The sequence below is a fragment of the Triturus cristatus genome, chromosome 5_1, assembly GCF_964204655.1.
Source record: "Triturus cristatus chromosome 5_1, aTriCri1.1, whole genome shotgun sequence".
Lineage (NCBI taxonomy): Eukaryota > Metazoa > Chordata > Amphibia > Caudata > Salamandridae > Triturus > Triturus cristatus.
Window position 1 is genome coordinate 169,980,260 of NC_140587.1, and position 24,305 is coordinate 170,004,564.

The 24,305-nt window shown below is 45.3% G+C and overlaps 1 protein-coding gene across 2 annotated transcripts in view; it reads left to right on the forward strand.

Moving 5' to 3' along the window:
• Nucleotides 1-24,305, forward strand: part of TOP1MT (DNA topoisomerase I mitochondrial) — a 977,649-nt gene that overhangs the window by 573,621 nt on the left and 379,723 nt on the right. For both annotated transcript variants that reach the window (XM_085604773.1, XM_085604774.1), the window contains one exon: nucleotides 4,891-5,035. In XM_085604773.1, coding sequence (XP_085460899.1) covers nucleotides 4,891-5,035 — 145 coding nt within the window. The remainder of the gene's footprint in view (nucleotides 1-4,890; nucleotides 5,036-24,305) is intronic.

The window sequence follows — 24,305 nt, forward strand, 5'->3', positions numbered from 1 at the left end:
TAACCAATCTTCTTTGCGTCAAGAGAGAACCCAAAATTCTAGCCAGGGAACTAACATTGGTTTTACCAATCTTCCCCCCGATTGCGCGCCTTTCGTGGTTGTCTTGACAAATGTGCCGCCCCTAGATAGCCATCATGCACAGCCCCATGTGGAATCACACGAGTCACTAAAAAACAAAACACTGTCATGGCTCAATAGAAGATGCGGCTTTCCGATAAATCTTTCTGATCAAATTCTATCCACTAGAAGGACAAAGTGGGTTGGCCCGTCTCAAAAAAACTGTAGTGGGGATTGTATTATAGTTCATTTTAAATACCCCCAACACGTTAATACAGTTTTGTTACGGGCAGCTTAATTGGTCTATGATGCTAATAGTGTTTGTGCGCGTTCCTTGGGCTATTTTTATTCGCATCTTATTAAAATCCCGAATCGCGTGAGAGACCATTTACTTATAGGGAACCCCAGACACCTGTAGCTCCCCAAGCCTATATTGTTGATCATCACTGTGGATTTGGTTCTAATATTATCACCTATAACAGATTTGGTGCACTCTCAGGCCTGGAGGCCTGTGATTGACATGAGGATTCAGAGAGACTTGGAAATGTTAGCCCGGTTGAATATGGTCATCTGGAATCTGTAGAACCTAGAATGAGACATGGAAATCTCCAACCCAATTTGGATAGTGTTGTTAATGGCTCAAGGGAAAGGGTAAAACTGTTAAGCTGGAATATAGCGGGCCTGCGGACAAAAAGGAATGATAGCTGTTGGTTAAATTTTTTAAAACAATATGATATTATAGCCTTCCAAGAGACATGGGATAAGGATTGTTACTTTTGGATTGATGGTTTTACTTCCTATTTTGTTCCTGCTTTGAGTTCGATAGCGGGAAGAGACAGAGGTGGTCTCATGTTTTTGGTTTCAGTAAATATAGCAGGAAGAGTTAGAAAGGTTGCATGTTCCTCCCATAATTGTCTTATATTGGAAATATGTTTGACTAATAATATCAAGTTAATTTTTATTAACTGTTATAATTCACAGCTAGAGGAGTCCCCAAACGAGCATATCCACTGGTTGTCAAAATGTTTAGAATCTTACAAGGAAAATCAATCCATTTTCTGTTATTACATCCTTATGGGTGATTTTAATGTGCATTTATGTAATCTAGATTGCCACTATAGAGTTAAAGATGGCCCAGACTACACAACCCCTCAACATTTTGAACATAACTCTAAGGGTGAAGCAATGGAGACCCTTCTGTCTAGTAATGATCTGTATGAAGAAGGGTTTCCTGATAAGAATATTCGTGTTCCTGCGTATGCTGCTAGGGATTGTGAATCCATAATAGATTACATATTTTTATCTTAAGGGCTTTTAAGATATGTGATTTTTTATATCGCTATACGCTCTTGTTTTAGTGATCATAACCCGGTGGCAATAATTTTAGCTAATGAATTCTCCCTTATGGACAAACCAGTTTCGCCACTTGTTTCAGTTAATGTGAAAGTTAAAGATCAGGGGAGGAGACTAAATTGGAGCAAGGTGTCCCCTGATGATTTTCTTTACCTGATTATTTCAAAGGTTGGTTCACATTTAAACATATGTGCTGATCCGCCCTTTAATGGCAGGGATGTAATCACGTCATTTGAAGCTATTTGCTCCCAAGTGGCAAATGAGCTCACCACGAAAGGCAGAGTTGTTAAAAGTAAACCTGCCTGTGGCTGGTTTAACCATAATTGCTCATTAGCCCATAATTTACTTAAAAAAGCTCTTAATGTTAAACCTAGAAACAAGGGGCTAGTTATGCAGCTAAGGAAAGAGTATACTCAAGCAATCCAGACAAGGAAAAGGGAAATCAAACAAGATGCATGGGAAGCCCTAATGGACAAAGCAACACTGAAAGATAGCTCCAAGTTTTGGAAAATTATTCATTCACCTCTGTTATCTGGTACCCAGAATTCTATTTTAGAACTGAATATCTCAGAGGAGGATTGGTTAGGCCACTTTAAAAAAATCTATGGGAGTGACCTTGAACTTGAATGTTTTGAGGCCCCAATTTCTAATCCTCCTATTCCTCCTATTAATTTTACCTTAGAGGAGGTGGAGAAAGCCATTGAGGGAACGGCCGGGCGCAAGGCGCCAGGACCAGATGGGGTGCCTTCTGACCTGTATAAGGCTAATCCTAAGTTTTGGGCTAAAATTTTGTTGAACGGTTTTAACTCCGCGGCCGTAACAGCTTCTCCGGAGTCTTGGTCACGATCGATTATTATTCCTGTGTTTAAGAAGGTAAGAAGGGCCAAAGTGGAGATCCCAGATGTTATAGGCCTATATCACTGCTGGATTCTTCTATCAAAATCCTAGGAAAGGTTATTCTAGCTAGGATATCTAATTGGGCCACAGAGAAAGGTATAATATCTAATGCCCAGTATGGATTTAGATCTGGGAGGGGTACAGAGGACCAATGCCTTAATCTGCACTTAATTGTTTCGAAATACACTAAAGCTGTAGGGGGCTCGATTTTTTTAGTTTTTATGGACCTGTCCTCGGCCTTTGACCTGGTTAACAGGTCTAAGTTATGGCCTATGCTTCTGGAATTGGGTCTCGATAGGCCCCTTGTGTATTTTCTGGCCGATCTACATAAAGACCTGAAAGCCTCAATCAGGATGACACAGGAGGGGAAATGCACTGCTAGTTTCAAATCGGGAAGAGGGGTGCGCCAAGGTTGTATCCTTGCTCCTATGTTATTTACATTGTACATAAACTCCCTAGAAGCTTATCTGTTAACTGCTTCTCTTGATATTCCGCGGATGGATGGTAAACCTATTCCTGTCCTCCTTTATGCGGATGATACAGTTTTATTGGCCCGGACCCCGCTCGGGCTTCAAAGACTACTGGATTCATTTGGGGATTTTATGAAATCTTTGGACCTTGTGGTTAACAATGGTAAATCACACATTATGTCACTAGGGAAGGGAAAAAACCATCTCAAGACCTTTTATTGCTGTGGAGAAGTAATTACTAGAGTGAAAGTGTTCACCTACTTGGGAGTTGTCTTTGATGATAAAGAATCCTGGGCACCCCAACTTTCTACTAAGGTGAATGCGGTACGTAGCTCCCTAGCTGCAATATTGGGTTTTGCGAAAAGGCTAGGTGGAAAGCCCTGTGAGGCTATTTTAGCTATATATCAAGCTAAAACTGTTTCAATAGCCAGGTATGGGGCTGCAATATGGGGGTATACTAAAACTGATCCCCTACAAAGAGAAGAAAATAAATTCTTACGTGCCCTTCTAGGTCTCCCTCAGTCTACTGCGACCCACTCGGCCCATCTTGAGTTAGGGATTCGATATATCTCTGACATAATAAAAATAGCTCCTATCTTGTTATGGATCAGAACCTGGTTAAACCCGGATCTTGCATTGAACCATAGTATCCTGAAAGATTGTATGAAATTAGATAATATGAAGGAAATTCAGTGGCTGTCCTACATTAAAATGTTAACGAAGAAAATTGGGCGCCCAGAGATTTTTACCAATCCTGAAGGCCTATGTAAAGCTGACCTTATGTGGGTTAAATCAAATTATAATAAGCACTGCGAAGTTGAGCGAGAATCTCAAGAGCTAAGCAAACCTGCTGTAAGGGCTCACGTCTTGCTTATTTTATCTTTTACTATGCACCCATATCTGTCAATAGTCACGAATTCTTATCATAGATGGCTACTGACAAAATTTCGCTTTAACCAGATCCACTGAATACTAAGTGATTTACAGGGTTGGTCCAGGCCGGAAGACGTGGCACCTTGTAAATGTGATGATTTTTCGCCCCAAGATACTATGCATTTTATTTTTTTTTGTCCCCTGTATCACGAAGCCAGGAAAAGGTTCATCTTCCCTATACTGAAAGAGAAAGCTTTTGTACAAATTAAACCCGCATTATTGTTTTTACAATCAATGGAATCCCCTGTAACCATGTTTGGAGTCGCCAGTTTCCTCGTTGCATCTATTAGGTCAAGGAGGAACAGACAGGTAGCCTTACTGGAGGAAATTGATGAGCTTTTTATAAGATGATCCACCGAGATAAATTATATTTTTTAATTATGAAATTGTTAGAATGTTCTTAAACTGTTTAATCATGTATTGTATACTTTTATGATTTTAATTAATCGAATATAGTGGTTTTTGATTGATTGATTGATTGATAGCTTTCTGTCCTAGGTTGACACATTGTCAAAGTCCATAGTGCTATGGGGTCTAGAAAGCCTATTACCAGGCCGTGCTCCAGAAAATCTAGAAAATGTATCAGTATACCACTTCATACCAAACGTCTGTTTCTTCAAAGCACTGCAAATAACTGATGATACTATCTTCCAATTAATGTTATACAATGTACTGATTTCTGGAGGATGAAAGGGTGAGCGTGTTATATCACCTCATAGAGCCAGGAGTGCTTTCTCTGGGGTTCTGTCTAAGCTCCCAAGTTGTCTAAAAGAGACCCTAACTGCTCTGAAAGATATCTGGGTGAGTGGTAGGAGGGACGGATCGTACCTGTCATGGAACCACTATCAATCCATCTCTAGTATGTAGGATCATGAAGACTGGGTAAGAGAGTCCAATATATCTCTATTTCGAGCTATGTTTTTCTATGTTTTGTTAAGCTGTGAGTAATAGCCAGCCTCCTGAAATATAAAGTTGGTTTGATAGGGAATGACTTTGAGCTAAGAAAGGTTACTTTGATGTTAAAGGAACAGGATATTTCTAATGTTTTTATGTACTCTTCTGTTTTTTTGTTTGTAATTTGTGGTCAGATTTATTTCTAATGTATTTCCCCATACTGTTGGTTTTCTGTATAATAATGAAAATAATGGCTGATCTTTAATATCGATCTGATCTCATCCAGGGAGTCTAAAATTCCAGAGCCACCTGAAGGTCACAAGTGGAAAGAAGTTCGCTGTGACAATACAGTCACATGGTTGGCATCGTGGACAGAGAACATCCAGGGATCCATAAAGTACATTATGCTGAACCCAAGCTCCAAATTGAAGGTTGGTGTCATATGTAAGCTTTTTTTTAAATGTTGAACTGACGATTGAAATTAAAGCATTAGCTAGTATGGTACTTTCTTCTCTTGGATATTGTACAGTTGCTGTATTCTCTACCTTTGAAATGCAGCCATTGACGTGTCTCTCACTGCCTGTCTCGGTCGTACTCTCTTTTTCAATGTCTGTTTGAGTAGCATCACTCGGAGTACAAAAGTCATACAAACCACTGAGGGTAATGGCTCTTTCTATTGCATGGATGGGTGTCATTTAGCTAATCTCAAAGCTAGTTTGAATACTCTCTAGATGTGGGCATAGTCTAGGTTTTGTAGCTTTCCTATAGTAATATTTTTGGGGTCTAGCTCCAAGTTTCACCCCACAACTGCCTAATATATCTAGAATCATTGTTTCAGTTTGTATCTCCAGACTTGTTTTCCTCCTGGCAATTTGAGGTTCTCCTGCTTTGGATCTGTAATTTCCTGTTAGCTTGCTAGGTATTGCTTGTGTCTTCTAATAGCAATAGGTATTGTTAATATTGCCATAAGTCCAACAAGCAGTGTTTGTTTAGTAGAAGATTCAACTAATTGAAAAGCACCAGCAATCCATACAGTGTGATGAATGTGCTAAGCACTCTCGCTCTGCCCTAGAGGCCAACTTAGATTTCTATTGCATGATTTGTGAGTGAGTCAATGGAACGAGCTATACTCTGACTGTTTGTCACCTTAGGATCTGCAGAACATTCGATTTGTTTCTTCCACAGGCTTAGCACTCTGATTCACAGAGGGTTGTTTGTGTTTTTGATTTGGTTGTTTTGTAAGCTGGCCCAGGGATACCTTGGTGATCATGCTAGCTTCTACTCTTAAGGAGAAGAAATTTCTCTTCTAATCTTCCCCCTGAAGTTGATATTCATCCATGATCTGTTCTTTAAGTGCATTCACACCCAATACACTACTTAACTGGGACATTGCCAGAGGCAGTCACATAGCATAGCACAGTTTTACACTAGTATCTCAAGCATGTAGTCAAACCAGTAATCAAGCCAGCTAATCTCACATTTTAAAATTTGGGAGTGGAGCATTTCAGATTCTGCTTCGTAGTGGACGCTGTCACAAGTGACTTGAGTGCTAGTCTGTAACGAGATCTCCCCTGCTGTCCTCCAGCAATGGAATTCTATTAATGAGTAAGACAGTTCAGGGGAAATCTTCAAGCTACTTCCCAAGAATGCAGTTGAGCAGGTGCAGCAAAGTCTCTGCAGTACAGGTTTCTGTTCAGGGTCACAACTGACTGGACGCCCAGTTTTTAGCTACAACATCTAACCAAGTACCTAAAAGCAGCCCTTCAGAATGATCAGAGTGCAGGAGATCCCCTCTCTGCTTCAGGAATGAGGGGGTGGGCAGGAGGAATACAATTTCCCAGAGCTTTAGAATAGTTGTTTCATGCCTTTTTACATCAGGAGCCACAGGCATTGTTGGATTCTCTGTAGCCGAATTCCTCGGCCAATTCAATTCCCTCTTTAAGTTTCAGATAAGCATCTTTGGTGTTCCATCAAGTACCTGGCTCCAGTGGCTAAGAAAGGACCTCTATTCTCACCTATTTTATTTTACCATTGGCCAAAAGGCTCATACAAGAGACATGTCCCCAAATCATCTTCTTACCACATTTTTGTTTCATAGAAATGTGTTTTATTATTTATAAAAAAAAACAATTCTTCATATTTGTATAGATATATATTCTTTTTTGCATATGCGTCTACCTAGTCATCATAAATAATAAACATACATATATTTACAAATTCATGTGCAACAAATCATAATACAAACTTAAGATACAATTTACGCAAACATGAATAAACCCCAAGAAAAACCATCAGCCTAGACTTTCACCTACCAAACCTATTCTACCACACTGACATTCATGCAACACAAGGAAAAATTCAAAACATGTAGGGGATCCTATATGGATTCTACAAAGACACTTGAGGGTTTAGTTTTTCGTCACATCAAATTCTTCTCTTGTCTGTGCCTCTGGTAGGATTCCCATATATCTGGAAATGGTCTACACACGTTTCGATGGGAAATGATTCAGACCACCTTCATCAGGACCAACTACAGAATCAGTTTGATATCAAAGAAAAAGTGGAAAGGGGATATCTGTAAAAGCAATAACGCAGATTAACCTGGGGAGTGTCGTCAAATACAACAGCTGTGAATAATTATTTCACCATAGTAGTGCCCATGATCTCAGAGACAGTGTAGAGAATATCGCTTCCTATCCCACTTAGTAGGGACTGCGCATTTATACCACCAACGAGGTACACGGAATTGTCAGTGTGAGACAAAACCTATCAAGGTGTCTTGGAGTTTAAAAAGACCCAGTTAGTGGGCACAATTAGTGCAAGAAAAAAACAGAGGAAAGAAGCCTTCACCAGGAATATACAAAATTACTTGAAATTTGAAGAGATCCAGGAGAAGAAGTATCGGAGAAAAGAAACCTTCAATGAGAGTCTACAAAAATGGGGGTCGAGAATGTCGACCCAGAGATCAGAAAGAGTTCAAAGAGATCTTTCCTAAGTACAAGTAATAGTTTACCTCTCAGCAGATATATATGTGGCTGAGACATATCTGAATCACATACCGTATGAGGCCCTGCATGTACGTGTTCTGTACTTTGCTAGCAGGTTCTATCTCGAAGAAAAAGTGTAATATGGTAATCGGGGTTTACTCCCTCAATACAGATTGAGACAATGAATTCCTCTCAAATAGTTAAACCCCTCTCACCCGAATTGAATGTAAAATGGTTGCCAACTAGTTGTTGGACTACATCCGTAAGTTTTCTTTATGTATATTTTTATTTATTAATAGGATTTTTTATGCGTGAACCTGTTCAACCTAGGGAGAGAGGGTAAAAGAGTTGAAGAATATCCCTACATTTAAGTATGCTCAGGGATGCTTCATATGGATAATTTGTTTCTCACCCAAAGAGGAGGGAAAATCATATCTTCGTTCTCGTCATAGTTAGCCGTGGTGCAATGAAACCATGTGTTCCTATGGTCCAAGTAGCTCTTAGAAGTCGTCCTGAAATAGAAACAGCATGGGAGATATCAATATGTAGGTGATTCAGAAGTAAGTACAGCCTCAGCAAAAGACTATGGGCCATATGTAGGAAGCCTAATACCGGTCGGTAACGGACGATTTTCGGTAAATATCCCGTTACCGACCGGTATTTAGGCTTTTGGTATGTAGGGGACATATTTCAGGATTCGGTAATTTACCGAATCGGTAAAATTACCGAATCCTGAAATGATATATAGGGGGAGTGTGTCGTTGGTGTGGGGATTCGTTATTTACCACCAACTAAAAGTTGATGGTAAATGACGAATACCTGTAAAAAAGCATTTTTTTGCAATTTGAAGTGTGCAATGTGGCAGACATAAATGCCCGTAGGGCATGTATGTGCGCCACATGTGCACACATGGACGAATCAGGGGTGCAACAGGGTGTCAATGTGAAACCCTGCCACCAATGATGATGCCTCCCCCATTACCGATTCGGTATTTACCGAATCGGTAATGGCAACTGGCTTCCCATTCATTCCTATGGGCCTCCAGGCCCATAGGAATGTATGGGAAGCCAGTTGCCATTACCGAATCGGTAAATACCGATTCTAAAATACCGACATATACCGAATCGGTAATTATTGGCACCACACGTTGGAAATACAGGTTATCAGTTTTGCCTATATCTGAAAGAAACACAATAGTTATAGATTCCTTACCTTAGAGTTAACCCCAGGCGTCAGACTGGAGCTGGAAAGTTTTTTCGTCAGCAGTACCTCTGCTCGTCGGAAGGTGGCGTCGGTCGGCTCCGCGTCCGTCGTGGTCGCCGGGATGATGTCGCGGCAGCTACTTAGACTCCGACCTCGCACGCTGACGTCAGTTCTTCCTTTTTCCATGCCAGCCAGCGGAGATCCCGGGAAGAGCGGTACCTCAGTCATTTTTTGACTAACTTTTTCTCGACTTTTGTCAACTTCTTTTTTCGAGTCTCCGACTCCAAAAAGGTGTACGAGGGATGCTCGGTTTCAAGTCCTGCAGGTCCTGTCATCGCATGATGTCATTGACAGATCCACACTGCGTGTTTTTTTTGCCTGGAGCACGACCTTGACTCCAAGTCGTGCTCTGACTGCTGGACGATAGCGCCGAAGGCTTTGCGGGAGTGGTCCCAAAAGCTGTTTGAGCACTGGCATTTGGCTCTGCACCGTTCGAGGTACCGGTCGAGAGGGAGGTCGAGGGACTGGTCGCAGAGCCACCACCATTCTGGTTCGAAATCTTCGCACTATGGGTCGGGAAGTCGAAGCATAAGAAGAAGTCGAAGAAGCATCACTCTATGACTTCTCCTCGTCGGTCGGCCGATCTGACGTGGCACGCGGGTGGTGCCCCTCCACACACGGAGCCTGAGGGGTCGACTCAGAGTTTCCCTCCCTTTCCGAGACCCGGAGCGACTCCCGCCCAGCTTTGTACGTTCTACAAGGCGATGCATGCTATCTTTGGGTGGACGGGTGGGGGGGGCTTAGGTCTTTACTGCCGGCGGCTCCGGTCCCTGCGCCGCAGACCTCCCTTGCATCCTGCCTTGGATCCAGATGTCGCCAGATGACCTTGTTACACCTCCACCGGCGACACTTCCAACGGCACCAGTCCTGCGTTGTGATGGACATGCCCTTTGATGGCTGTTGCCTTTTTGGTGACAAAGCAGACCACGCTCTAGAGCGATTCAAGGACTCACGGGCTGCGGCTAAGTCCTTCGGCCTCTCCACCCTTACGGCGCAGTCTGCTTTTCCCCCCTTTTGTGGCTACGGAAGGGGTGCACCGCCGGGGACGTGGAAACAACTGTCGTGGTTCCGGTAGACAGCGGGCAGGCCAGTCCACCAACCCCCCTCTGCAGCAAGCTCCAAACCCTCCTAGTCCGACCTTTCTGGCCCATCAAACGCCAGTGGGCTTCAGGATTCACCATCACCTCCCCCACTGGGGCACCATCACGTCAGAAAGGTGGGTTTTGCAAATAGTCCGAAGGGGCTACTCCCTCCCCTTCGAGACTACCCCTCCAGCCATGCCACAGCGATACCACCGGATGTCGGAGGATCATCTGACCCTTCTCCAGCAGGAAGTTACGTCTCTCTTGACCAAGGGAGCCATCAAGCGCGTTCCTGTCCCAGAAGTAGGTTATGGTTGTTACTCCCACTGCTTTCTGGTCCCCAAGAAGGACAAGGGCCTGCGTCGTATCTTGGATCTCAGGGACGTCAATCGCTTCCTCCAGAAGGAGAAGTTCAAAATGTTGACGCTTGCTCTAGTCTTATCTGCCCTCGACCTGCAAGACTGGATGGTAGAGTTGGACTTGCAGGACGCTTATTTTCTCATCCCCGTCCTGCCGGCCCACCGGCGTTGACTGCAGTTCACGGTAGGCCAAGAGCATTTTCGGGTTTACAGTACTCCTCCTTGGCCTTCCCAGCGCCCCTCTGGTGTTCACGAAAGTGATGGCGGTGGTCGCAGCTCATCTGCGCAGATCAGGGGCATCAGTCTTACCCTATCTCGACGACTGGCTGTTGAAGGCGGGGTAGCCCCAGGCAGTCGCCTCCCACGTCCAAACTACGGCCGACCTCCTGCATATGCTGGGGTTCTCCATCAATGTGCCGAACTCGCACCCGATTCCCTCTCAGAAGCTCCTCTTCATCGGAGAGGTTCTGGACAGAACGCGGTTTCGAGTCTAGCCGCCCAAACAGCGAGTCCGGGATATTCGGGCTATGATTCCGATCTTTCAGCCTCTGTCCCGGGTTTCGGTCAAGATGACTCTGATGCTGCTGAGCCTCATGGCCTCCTGCATCCTGCTGATAGATGATTCCAGATGGCATATGCGGGCTCTGCAGTGGGACCTGAAGTTGCAGTGGGCGCTGTATCAGGGGGACAGTAGCGGCCTGTGGAGGGAGTGCCGCGGGGCGGGGGAGGGGCAGGGTGGGGGGGTAGTAAACTTCGGCTCACGGCCAGCCGGAGTAATGCAAGTAAATAAATAAAACAAATTTCATTGCGTGTGCTGAAACACCAAATGCGTTTCAGCGCGCGCAATGAAATTAGTTTTTTTTATTTATGGACTTACATTACTCCTGTTGGCCGTGAGCACGAGTTCACTGCCCCCCACCTTGCCCCTCCCCTCCCCTGCCCCACCCCACTGCCCTGCGGCACTCCCTCCACGGGCCACTACTGTCAGGGGAATCTGTCCGACTGCGTCCAGATCTCGGATGGCACTGCTCGACAAATGCAGTGGTGGCTTGCGAACCTGGACTGGGACAATGGCAGATCCCTCTCCCTTCCCCAACAAGACCACACTGTGGTGACGGATGCCTCCCTTCTGGGATGGGTCGGCCACATGGGAGAGGTGGAGATCAGAGGCCTCTGATCTCCGGTGGAGTCCGGGCTTCACATAAACCTCCTGGAGCTCTGGGCGATTTGTCTTGCACTGAAGGCATTCCTTCGATCTGTCCGGGGAAGAGTAGTGCAGGTGTTCAAGGACAACTCCACCGACATGTGGTATTGCAACAAACAGGGCGGGGTGGGGTCGAGGACCCTATATCAGGAGGCCCTCCGCCTCTGGACATGGCTGGAACATCAAGGCATTTCCTTGGTGGTTCAACACCTGGCAGGTTCTCTGAACGCCAGGGCGGACGAACTCAGCCGCAGATGCATGATGGATCACGAAAGGCGTCTTCACTCAGAGGTGGTGCAAGGTGTCTTTCAACAGTGGGGAGAGCCTTGCTTAGATCTATTCGATTTTCTGGTGTGATCTTGGTTCACAGACCCACCTCCGGGGTTGGTCTTGCTGGGGTATCTATTCTAAGGTAAGGAATCTATAACTAACGTGTTTATTTCAGATGCACAAGTTACTTACCTTCGGTAATGATATATCTGTAAGAAACATTATTTAATTATAGATTCCTTACCGCTCCACCCATCCCCCACGTTCTGCGAACTCATTTCTTGGGTTAAGGACATCCTTTCAGGGCCCTAGTTTTGTGCACCAATGGTCAGTGTCTTGCATGGCTCTATTTTACTGGAGAGGAAAGTCATGTACAGAACTAACGTCAACCCGGCGGCACCGACAACGGTCGCGAAGCCGACCAGAGCCACCTTCGACGCGCAGAGGTACTGCTGATGAAAAAACTTTCCGGATCCAGTCTGACACCTGGGGGTAATTCTAAGGTAAGTAATCTATAACTGACTAATGTTTCTTACAGATATATCGTTACCGAAGGTAAGTAACTTATGCTTTTGGTGCGGATTACATATGTATAGGTTTATATCGGCATACATTGAAATAACCAGGCCTCTTAAGGTAAAGCCAATGCTTCGTTGCGAGTGATGTTGCCTGAGCTTGGCAGCAAAGGGCTCCATGGCAATCACAAACAGGAGAGGCGAGACAGGGCAGCTCTGCCTAGTGCCACGTGTTATGGTGATTGGTTCGGATAAGTCTATTTAAGTGATTCTGGCTGTGGCGTGTATAGATGTCGTATGTATTTAAGAAAGGTGGGACTGAGACATAGGCGCTGTAGTAGTGTAAATAAATAATCCCATACCAAGAAATCGAATGCCTTGGTGGCTTCTAGGAGTGCGGCAATTGCTTGTACTGCAGGATGAAGATGTAAATGTAAATTGATACTTGTATAGCGCACTACTCACCCGCAAGGGTCTCAAGGCGCTTGTACGAATACCGCTGTGGAACCCATCCTGGCTTTCCCTGTGAGGTGTCCACTCCTGGGCACCCCCAAGGTGGAGACCAGGCATCCTTAGCGTTGTGGGGGCCGTTGTGGAGATTAAGCAAGCTATTGCCCAGAGTTGCAGAGTGGGACTCTATGATTGGAATGGCACCGAGGCGAGAATTATCAGGTCGGTGGAATTTTTGAGCCCAAGACCCGCCGAGGCGGGGAATTGAACCCTGGTCCCGGGCTAGACCTCTGCATCAGGGTCTGCCGCTCTAATCATTGAGCCACACTTCTCCATCCACGATGGTGTATCACTGTGAACAGCGTTCTTAGGTTATGCGCAGTAGATCCCCCCTGTATAAAACCGGCTTGGTCCGGCCTGATCATTTCGGGCAGAAGCAGAGGAGGCGATTAGCGATAATTTTAGCAAGGATTTTATTATCCATATTGATGAGGGACAGTAGTCTGTAGGAGTCATATTTGTGCAGCGGTTTGTCAGGTTTGAGCAGGGATGTGATGACCGCTTCACGCAGCGTGGGGGTGAGCGCCGTTCAGCAGAGCCCTCCTACATCTCTAGGAGATATGGGGTCAGGAGTTCAGCATATTCTTTGCAAAAGGCAGCAGTGAAGCCGTCAAACCCTGGTGCCTTATCGCTGGGAAGTGACTTAATGGTTTGTATTTGTTCCTTGGTTGAAAGGGGCATATCAAGAAATTCTCAATGGGAGTCATCCAGCCAGACCAGCTGCAACGAGTCCAAATAGATGGTGAGTGGGTCGGTGTCTACACTAGTCTGTGAAGTATATAGTGTGCCATAAAAGTTCTTTATTGTATCTAGTATGGCGAGAGGATGGTTTTGTGTATCTCGTGCAGCGTCATCTAGTTCAAATATGTAGGTGGGGGAGCGTGCACCTTTTAGAATACCTGCAAGAGTCTTCCCTGGCCTGTCCCCCTTCCCGTAGCGGTGCGCTTGTGTGTCCCTATATAGGTATTATATTTCGTGCTCTGCCTTAAAGTTATATGCAGAGATTTTCTTCCTGATCTCAGCTATGGTAGGAGGCTGGGGTGACCTGTTGTATTCTTCCTCCAGGGTTTTCAATTTCTGTGCAAGTATGGACAATTTGGAACGAATTGACTTCAGAATTCCAGCCTGCTTGAAGATGCAAATCCCCCGTATTACAGTCTTAAATGCTTCCCGGATGATGGAGGGTGAGGCGTCCGTAGTGGTGTTTGTTGTAAAATAGGACATTGTTTAAGCTCTAATTTCTTCTTCGAATGCATTGTCCCGGAGTGCGCCATGGGGGAGGCGCCAGGTGAAATTGCTCGTGAATGTTGAATTCTAGCGGGACTGGTGCGTGTAGATTCTTAGTACCATATCTTTATCCCCTGCACACTCTGTATAGTAACTCTGTACAAAAGTCACCGCTATCGTCATCCTTGGACGACAGGCCTATTGTGCATAATTGCAATTATTGATTTAGGTCTATTTACATAGTCACAACTTAACAACTCTATGGAGGTAGAACCCCTGAGGGTACCGTTTGGGCATAAAAGAACAACGCCTTCACTGGGCATACAGAGGAGACCCTTATACTGGGTCCTGCATGCTGATACTTCTACAGGCAGTATTCGGGCAGCCCTCGCGGGGTGTCCAACTCTAGATCAAGACGGGGTCCTTCATTCTCTCCCACAAGGCAATGAGGTTGTCTCTTTTCTAGGAGATTCTTGGCTTTCACACCCACATACATGCTTTTCACCTATATACATGCTGGGTACATGTAGGTAAACTCAGATAGGGTCTGCATTAGTAAGAGTACGCTGAGATTGCTGTTTTATATATACCTGCAAATATTCATTGCTTAGGTGGCATGTTAGAAATGGATCTACTGTTTACATTTTTGGTGCTCGTAATCTCTTGCGTTTACTTCTACCTACTGATTGTTGCAGCACATGTTTTACACTCGAATGACGCTGGTTCAACCAGCCTCTTCCAGCCCGTTGCAGATCCCTTCCCCCCGTTTCCATTCTCACAGCGGGGGGAGCGAAGGCAGCAAGCGTGGGGGGGCGTGGTGATCACGCTATAAAGCGCTGCCTCAACCCCTGCGGCGCGTCTGTGCCCGCCGGAGGAGGCTAGGCTGGGCCCCCTCTGTCTTGCGGGACTGGAGCTCCTAAATACGTGATAATTATGGGCAGGCGCAAGGTTGTGCCTGTTCCCACTAAGACGGCAAAGGGGAAGTCGGGTGTGTCTGTAACTGTTTCCACTATGGACTCGTTTTTGCAACGGGCCGCCTCTGTGTTGGACAAGGAAGTCGTGCTGGTAAATAGGCGCCTTTCGAGATCCCCAAATAACATCCAGCGCCTATGTGTTCCAGAGTCTAAACTGTTGGAGGGGACCGTTGATTCTGCCACTCATGAAGACACAAGCATGGACTCTAAGTATGATGTTGGGACTTCCAAATTGTCGCCTATTGGCACTGGTGAGCCCATTTTGCTATTGGCACTGGTGAGCCCATTTTGGGGGCTCCTTTATCACCTGTCATTGTAATAAGTAACAAGGGAGGTGGGGGAAGGGACCCTTTGGGAGCTGATGCCAGTTTACCTAGTATTACATAGAAATTACCCTTTGCTATACCGAGAGAAAAAACAGCCAAGGTAATGAAAGGGACTATGCAGTCGGGGGGTGGCACCAAAAGAAAAACTCAATCTATAGGGGGTCAATAAAAAAAACCGAAATCTGCCCTGGGTGTTAAATCTCCCAGACTTAAAATAGTTCCGCCTACTAACCCCCCAACCCTGGAGCTTTCCGGGGCGCTACCGTCACTGGAGGCTTCTCTGTCTAATATACTGGATGCAAAAGTAGGCCCTATCATGGAGAGGCTGACCAGGATTGAGGATTCCATATCTCTGCTTATTAGTAAGGTTACACCATCCCTCTCAGGGGATTTAAGTGCTGAACCTGGACAGAATAACTCAAGGGTATCTGGGCTCCGGTGCTCCCAATAGATTAGCCAGCCAACTCCTGTGGTTCCCCCTCCAATTCACCCGTCAAAGCCACCTGAAAACTCTGTGGGGTATGATGGTAGGATTGCCGCAGCTGGTTTTAGTAGGGATATACCGGTCTGTAGTAGTGGTAGCGGCACTGGTAGTGCCTCTGGCAATTGCCATCAAGCCAGGGACGGGAAACTTGAGAATAGTGAAGTGCAGTTAAAGAGCTTATCAGTAATAGATCTTCCACCTGAATCTACCCCCTACGTAGTGGTTTTGGGGAATGTTCCATCTCTCCCCGGGGGGAGGGGGGGTAGCGAGGACTATGGTCAGCTTAAAAATAAAACTCCTCACTGGCTCTCAATCAATACTGTCCTGGGGGCTAGAGTGGCTAAAAATATCATCATGGTCCGCAGGGTTAGCTGAATTGGGAGCCTTAGTAAAACAGGCACGGGTGATTGCATTATTATCAATTTTGACAATCCTCATATGGCGGGTAGGATATTGTTTGGTGACACACATCAAACCTCCAGTAAGCCAGGATCAGTAATCGGGGCACTCCCGCTAGGTTACTTCTATAAACTCGATCAATCTAGAGCAAGACCCCGTAATGTTATTACGCCAGTTGCCCAAGGTGGGTGGTCACATGGTTCGATCCCTGCGCACATGCAACAGTTGACACCTGCGGTCGATCCTCCAGCTCTATTTGTTGGACAGCAAGGTGTAGGTCCTATGATAAATCTGTGTAATAGATTTTCACCACTAATAGGGATGGAGGGCTGTGACTGACTAGGAAACATGAGAAATGATCTGAGAGAGGGCCACGACCTTGTTATAAATATCAAGCATTTACAAGAGGCAGAGAATGACACCCCCGACGCACCTGTAGTAAATAACAAAAACTTTTTATCCTGGAATATTTCAGGCTTTGGCTAAAATTTGTGAGGCAATTCCTTGGTATTAACCTCCAGGAAGCTTGGTCGGTGGAATGTGATTTATTCCTGGAGGGGGCTACAGGGCTTTTTCTGTGCCAGCTATCCCCTCAGCTGGGGGTAGACCCATGGGAGGATTAGTAACCTATATCTCCCTGAGAGTCGATTGTCAGATTCAGGTCATCTCATTCCCTAGCCCAGGTATATTGCCATTGATTTTAAATAGGGGAGATGAAAGTTGGGGACTAATTAATTTCTATAACTCCGCGACTTGCCCACCTGGTGTGAGTAATATAGCTACATTGGGCACTCTTATTTATCAATCTTATGGTTCCATTCTTCACAACTTAACGGTTTCTGGGGATTTTAATATTCACCCGTGCGGAAACTCCATGCTCGCTGGAGTCTCCGAGCTGGGTTGTCCTCGACTCAAGGGGTTCCATTTTGAACGTTCTATACAAGGAGAGGCATTAAATAATTTGATGTGTGATCTGGACATGATGTGTACCATGACCATTTCTGACCCACTTCGCACTTTCCCTGTACCTACCTTTCACGGAAGAGGGAGGGAGGTCATTCACCAATTTATATTTTAATTTCCTCCTCTTCACATGCATTATATTGTGGGTTTCATATTGAGGACAGTGTATTTCGTGATCACAACCCTCTATATGTGTATCTGCAGGGACCACTGTCAGGTCAGTTCAGATCAGTGGAGCAGTATCAACGGGAGTGCTTAAAGCAACGGACGGCTTACGCCGACTTAAATGGTCCCAGATTACTCCAGATAATTTTTACCGGAAGGTAAGAGAATTGTGCGCCGTTGAGGTAGGGTTGTGTCTGGAGGAAGGCTCTCTGCCAGGCGAGGTTATTAATGCCTATGCATCTATTGTAAAAAAAGTTGGAAAGATCTTAAGTGTCCCGCGTGGCAGACGGGTGCACCATGGACCGAGTTGGTTTGATTCCCCTTGCTCTAAGGCCGCTAAAAAACGAAAGGAATCTTTGTCAGCAAATCCTCGAGATCCCGTACTGGTGCGAGTCTGCCGGAAGGAATACAAGGATTGCTTGGCAAAAAGGAAAGGTGACATGAAGGTGGAAGGAGTTGATTAACACTAGTACCCTACGGAGTAGCTCTAGGTTCTGGAGGATTGTGAATGGGCCCCTTTCTGCTCAGGATAGTGTGACGGCCCTAGACTCCCATATAACGGAGGAGGAATGGGTGCTTCATTTTAAATCAATGTTTGAGAGTCCTACAGAGCCCCTCCCACAGGTTGGTCGCGATATGAATGCCCCCGTAGTGAATTTTAAATTGGGTGAAGTGGTGGAAGGCATTTTAGGCTTAACAAGCAATAAAGCCCCAGGCCCGGACGGTATCCCCCCGGACTTATTTAAGTCTGACCCTTCTTTCTGGGCGCCAATACTCTTGGCAGTGTTTAACACAGCCGCAAAAAATGGGTGCTCTGAGTCCTGGGCGACCTCGACCATTGTTCCTGTTTTCAAGAAGGGGGACAGGAATAGCACTTATTGAAATAGGCCAATTTCCCTTCTTGATTCAGTGGTCAAGGTCATGGGACGTGTACTCTTGGACAGATTGTCTAGCTGGGTGGAGGAGCAAAAAATCTTATCAGATGTCCAGTTTGGCTTTCGCCCCGGTCATTCTACTGTGGCTCAATGCCTTAATCTCTTTGATATTGAGTAAATACACAGTTGCGCGGCCAGGTACTGTATATCTTGCCTTCATGGACCTGTCCTCCGCTTTTGACTGTGTCAATAGGGTCAAGCTGTGGCAGGCCATGAGGGCAATGGGGGTAGAGAACAGTTTAGTTGACTTCTTAGAAGATCTGCATAGGTCATCCAAGGCTAATGTAAGGTTCTCCCAGGACCTCAGGGTCACCAGGGATTTGGATATTAAAAGGGGAGTAAGACAGGGGTGTATAATGGCTCCATTTTTATTTAATTTTTGTATAAATGATCTGGAAAAAGTATTAAGTAGTTTGGAGGTAGATTTCCCATACGTAGGGCGGCGCGGACTCCCTGTCCTACTGTATGCGGACGAGCCGTCCTCCTAGCGAAGACGGCATTAGGCCTTCCATCTCTACTTGAGGCTTTCTCCAGTTTTATGTCAGATCGGGATCTGGCCATTAACAATATAACATCTTATGTCATGCAAGTGGGATTGCGCCCCAAAAAAACCTTCCAATTTAGGGTTGGCTCTATCCCCGTCCCCCGCACAAATGTTTTCTCACATCTAGGGGTTCTCCTGGATGATCAGTTACAATGGGAGCCCCAAATGACCAAGAACAGGGGGGCTATCGTCAGGGCAAATGCGAAAATTTTTAATGTTGCCACAAAGATAGGGAGGAGACCAATAGGTGCCATGTGAAAGGTATATCAGGCTAAAAGCCTGGCTATAGCCAGTTATGGAAGTGAAATTTGGGGTCACACTATAGTGAACTTGTGACAGGTGGCAGAGAACAAATTTCTTAATCGCCTGTTGTGTGCCCCCGAAAGCCTCTCTAACTTGACGGCCCATGAAGAATTAGGGGACCCGTACCTGAGTGACGCCTTGGCCTCGCGCCCTCTTGTATTCTGGTTAAAATGCTGGTTGAATCAGGAGTTAAACCTCACCCACACGATAATGAGAGTGTGCTTGACACTTGATAAAGCACTCCAAATTCCATGGCTTAATTATATTAAAAGAAGCCTGGAAGAGGTAGGTCGCGTTGAGCTATTTTATAAGCCTGAAACTATCACCAAGAAGGATGTGGAACTAGTTAAGGTAGCCTACCTATCATTAAAGAAACTGGATAGGGACGAGCAGGAACTCAAGAAAGTAAGTGTCCGTAGGTTTTTAATGCTCAAAACAACTCCACTTACTGAGCCTTACCTCAGAGGTTCCCTGTCCACACATGAGAAGTTTCTTTTAACCAGGTTCCGGACAAACCTCTCATCTTCTGGTGGCTAGACCCAAGGGCTGTCACAGAGGACAAGTGTTAGCATCCTGTGGCTGCAACGGCCAGTCTCCACAGGATTTTCTGCACTTTATGTTCTTCTGCAAATTTTATTCAGTTCCACGGAAACATTTCCTGGTCCCTATTCTAAAGAAGCTGAATTTTAGACAAGCTAGCCCAGCCCTCTTGTATTTACAACTACTGAATGAGGATTGTATATTTTTTGTCGTGGGTTATTTAAAATCAATAATGAAATCAAGGGCTTGTATGGATGTATAACGTGGGAGTTGTTGCTTCTTTGGGTAGATAATAGCATGTTGGCCTAAGTCCCCTTTAGGGTGTAACATGAAAAGCAGACCTATTTTATTCTTTCTACGATGTTTTATGGAACGTTTGTTCCTGATGAATTAGTAGCTTTGCACATTCCGATCTTTCTGGCCCCTTTCTTTTAATAACGTGAAATATCCTGGAGCGGGTTTGTTTTTTATGTCTTGTTTTAACATGCCTGATTTTATGTATATGTTGATTTGTAATTTTTATGGTTGCCCTTGTAACCGAATAAAGTTTAATTTGACGCTGGTTCAATAAATGCTTAATGAAAACTCCTCCCTCGTTTATTCTGTGTATGTCTCTGAGACGAGTGGGCACAAGTGACTGAGTGAAAAGTACTGTACTGTTTCCACGATCCCTGAGGGGTCAGGGTTGTCATGTTCAGTGGTTGCCAGAAACTATTTGCTCCTTGGTAAGGTTAGGGGGCTTATGGTGGCGCTGTGAGCTAGCAGGACTATAGGTCAACATATCCTGCGGGGTGTCCAGAATCCGTCTTAACAACAAGCCCATAGTTTGTTGACCAACACACGGGCAGATCCTATATACTTTTAGGAACTACAGGACAATATAGAGGGCTGAGCTGCTAGGGTTAGGTGGTTGGAGGACAGCAAGAGACACATTCGCATCCTGGATATATGTGTCATTATATTGCCTCTTTGGCTTTTCTCCCACAACTCACTGGTTTTAATATGAACAGAATGCACTATGTCAGTGCAAAATATTAACAAGAAAGGCTGCAACAAATCTCTAATTCAGTCAGTTTAGGAACAGCATCTTTAAAACAGGGTGGTCACCCAAAACATCAACCTGTTATTGGAACATCTGACTGAGTTTAAACAATCAGGTGATGCCCTCAGTCGATCTCTTTCAGACTGTTACAAAGTGGAGCTTCATCACGATCACCCACAGGCACTGGGTAAGCCGAAATTGGACTTGTTCTGCACTAAGAGAAAACAAGAAAAGCAATATCTTCACCAGCAGTCCTTTCCAGCGGAGGACACAGTGAAAGTACCTTCAATTAACTGGTTAAATGCCTTTGCATATGTTTTTGTCAGTTTCCTCTGGGGCCATTGATCCTTTGCAAAGCCAAAAATAAGTCCTGTAAGCTGATACCAATTTCACTGACATGGCCTAGGTAAGTAGTGCTAATATGATGAACCACTGACACTTTTGAGTAATCCATAAATCACACCTTTGTCAAGGATGCAAGTCTAGATATTTCATTAAGATCTGAGATCCCTAAATCTCAGTGCCCGTCTCCTGATGGCCTATAGTTTGGATTGTTATGTGACATGACTTAGATCACAACCTGCACACAGACTCCGTCTAGTACACCTTTGTTTGTGCATTGTTTAGCTGCTCTTATCATTAGTCCTAGTTTTTCCACAGTTGTTAGTTCATTTTCCATGTTTTCGAATAAATAAAGTCCTCTTGTAAGAGGGGCAGGGGGTGCAAGAGTGAAGCTCTGCTTGCCTTTAGTGATCTCTCACTAATTTATTCTATCCGTGAAGACACACTACAATAACCAGATGGATGTAATTTTTGCAGTGGCAGGCTGCATCCTCAGCTAATTTTAGGGACTGTGAGTGAGCAGGGGACGTCTGGTGGTCCTAAGGCTTGGTGGTGAGAGAAGCGCGGATTGTGGGGCTCTGATGCAAGCACGCCCACTGGGCTTGAATACACCTAGTTTTCTTTCTTTTTCAATTTTTTTATTGATGATATTGCAGTAACATTACACATAACACAATCACAGAGGAAGGATTATACAGTAATGTCTCTTAAGGATTATACTGGTTTCCACATTTGTCTGCCTCAGTAAGCAGTTTATTCATTATTATTTTTAGAAGTCTCTAGTTAATCAAGGGAGGAGGGAGAAGAGGTGGGGCACAAATATTTCCTCTGTATGTATTCCATTTTCCCCATACTTGTATCCATTTTTTCGGGCATCCCCTGGATATATACACTGTTTTTTCCCTGAACATGCACCAATCCATGTCTTTTTTCCATGCACTTATGGTTGGAACCTCCTGTGCCCCCTATAATCTAGCGATATTCCTTTTTGCAACTATCTGGCCCAGTGTTACCCATATTTTCTCCTTGCTACCCAAGCCCGTTGGTTCCCAGATATTTAGCAGGCATAGTTTGTCCTCGAGGGCCAATCTCTGTCCCATAGTTTCTTTCATACTGTGGAGTACTTCTGTCCAATATCTGCTAATATAGGTGCACCCCCATAGTACGTGGAGCAACGTACCCTCGTGGCCACACTTTCGCCTACAGCTGGAGTCTGCCCTATAGCCCATTTTAACCAGCGCTGGCCAAGAGAAATAGATTATATGCAGTATTTTTATCTGTACCAGTTTGAGTCTGGACGAAGCCAGTGCCTCCAACTAGTCTTCATCGTCTATTTCCGCTAGACCCATCACCCATTTCTTGCGGAGTTGCATAAGGGGATTGGGAGTATGATTAATCAGTTTGCCATAAATCAGTGATATTGCTTTTTTGGGCATGTACTCGTCCAGGAGTCTATCTTCCAACGGCGAGGCGTCAGGGAGTGCCGCTCCCGCTGGGATGTTTGTTTGGAAGGCATGTCACACCTGCAGATATCTAAAGCTTTCTAAGTTTGCCAGATCATATTCTTGCTGCAGTTGAGAAAATACTATTCCTCCCTCCCCTTCCATATGTCCCCCACCAGAGACAGTCCTATAGTGTCCCAGTTGTTGAATTCATTTGTCTTCCTTAGGTTACCCAACTGTTCAGAGTCCCACAGAGGGGTGGCATGTGTGAGTTTCTTGGCCCACCCCAGACTTTTGTGAGTGGTATGCCATATCTGGAACGAGTGCAATGTGGGCCCTGTTAGCTGCAATTTTGCGGGTCTGGAAAACAGGGCTCGGGTATAGGATCCCTCCGGCAAAAGCCACCTGTCCATTTGATACCCAGGATCATCATGAGGCCGGTAGATACCTTGATTGATTGCAGCCAACTGGGCAGGCCAATAATATTTCTTGATGTCTGGGAGTCCTATTCGCTGTCATATCACCCTCACCCATTTTGAAAATGATATCTGGGGTGTACCTCCCACCCAGAGCAGCGCCCTTCGTTCGCGTTCTATGGCTGCAAAATATTTTGCGGGAACAGGATTGGGTGAGTTGTGCAAGACCTATAAAAAGCGGGGCAGGGACTTCACCTTAAATAGTGCTGCTCTACCCAATAGCGACAGCGGGAGAGTCTTTCAGTGGTCTACATCATTTCTTAGCTTTTACAGCAGTTGTAGGGGATTATGAACCTAATATAGCTTGGGATCCTTGGTGAGATAGATCCCGAGATATTTAAAGCCTTCCGTGGCCTCAGTCACTTTGCAATCTTTAGGCAGGGGCCCGGACCCTTGCCCTTAGCACAAATATCAGTAATTTGGTCCAGTTGATAGTGTATCTCGAGTATTTCCCAAATGTGTTAATATGTTAGGGACCCTGTGAATCGAGGTCCCAGGCGACGCAAGATACAGCAGTATATCATCGGCGTAGAGGGAGATGCGATCCTCCCAATCTTCCGACCACCTCAAACCCCTGACAACGGGGTCCCTGCGGATCCAAGCTGCAAGGGGTTCCAGTGTAAACGCAGAGAGCATTGGGGACAAGGGGCAACCCTGTCTTGTCTCCCGTCTTAGGGCAAAGATTTCTGATATTTTCTTATTTACGACTACTTGCGCCAGTGGCTCAGAATATAGGAGCTCTATCAAACTAATGAAGTTGGGGCCAAATCCAAGCTTTTCCAGCACGGCGAAAAGGTACGGCCATTCAATTGTATTGAATGCATGGTGGCGGCCTAGGACACCACCACTGCGTCTTCTCTTGCGTATCTATTCGTCCCATTACCCAGTGAAGTTGACGAAGGTTCAGTGATCTTCCAGACGGCATGAAGCCTGATTTGATCAGAATGGACCAGTTTAGATATGACCCCCACCAGGCGAGAGGCCAAGAACTTTGCTAATATTTTGGCTTCTGCATTTAATAATGAGATAGGTCGGTATGAGCAGCGTTTGTTTTTGGGTTTGCCTTCTTTGTGTATGACCACCAATGTGGCCAGTATTTGATCGTGGGGAAGTTGGCCCACTTCTGGGCTTTCCACATACATGGCTGTAAGATAAGGGGCGATGGCATCAGGTTTTAATTTGTATAACTCGATAGGGAGGCCATTAGGGCCCATCGCCTTCCTGGATTGTAGACTCCTTATAGCTTGTGCCACCTCCTCCTTAGTGAGATCATTTTCCAGCAGTGTCTTGTCCTCTTCCGATAATAGCGGAAGTGTCATGTCTGATAATAGAGCTGTTGGTTCTTCCTT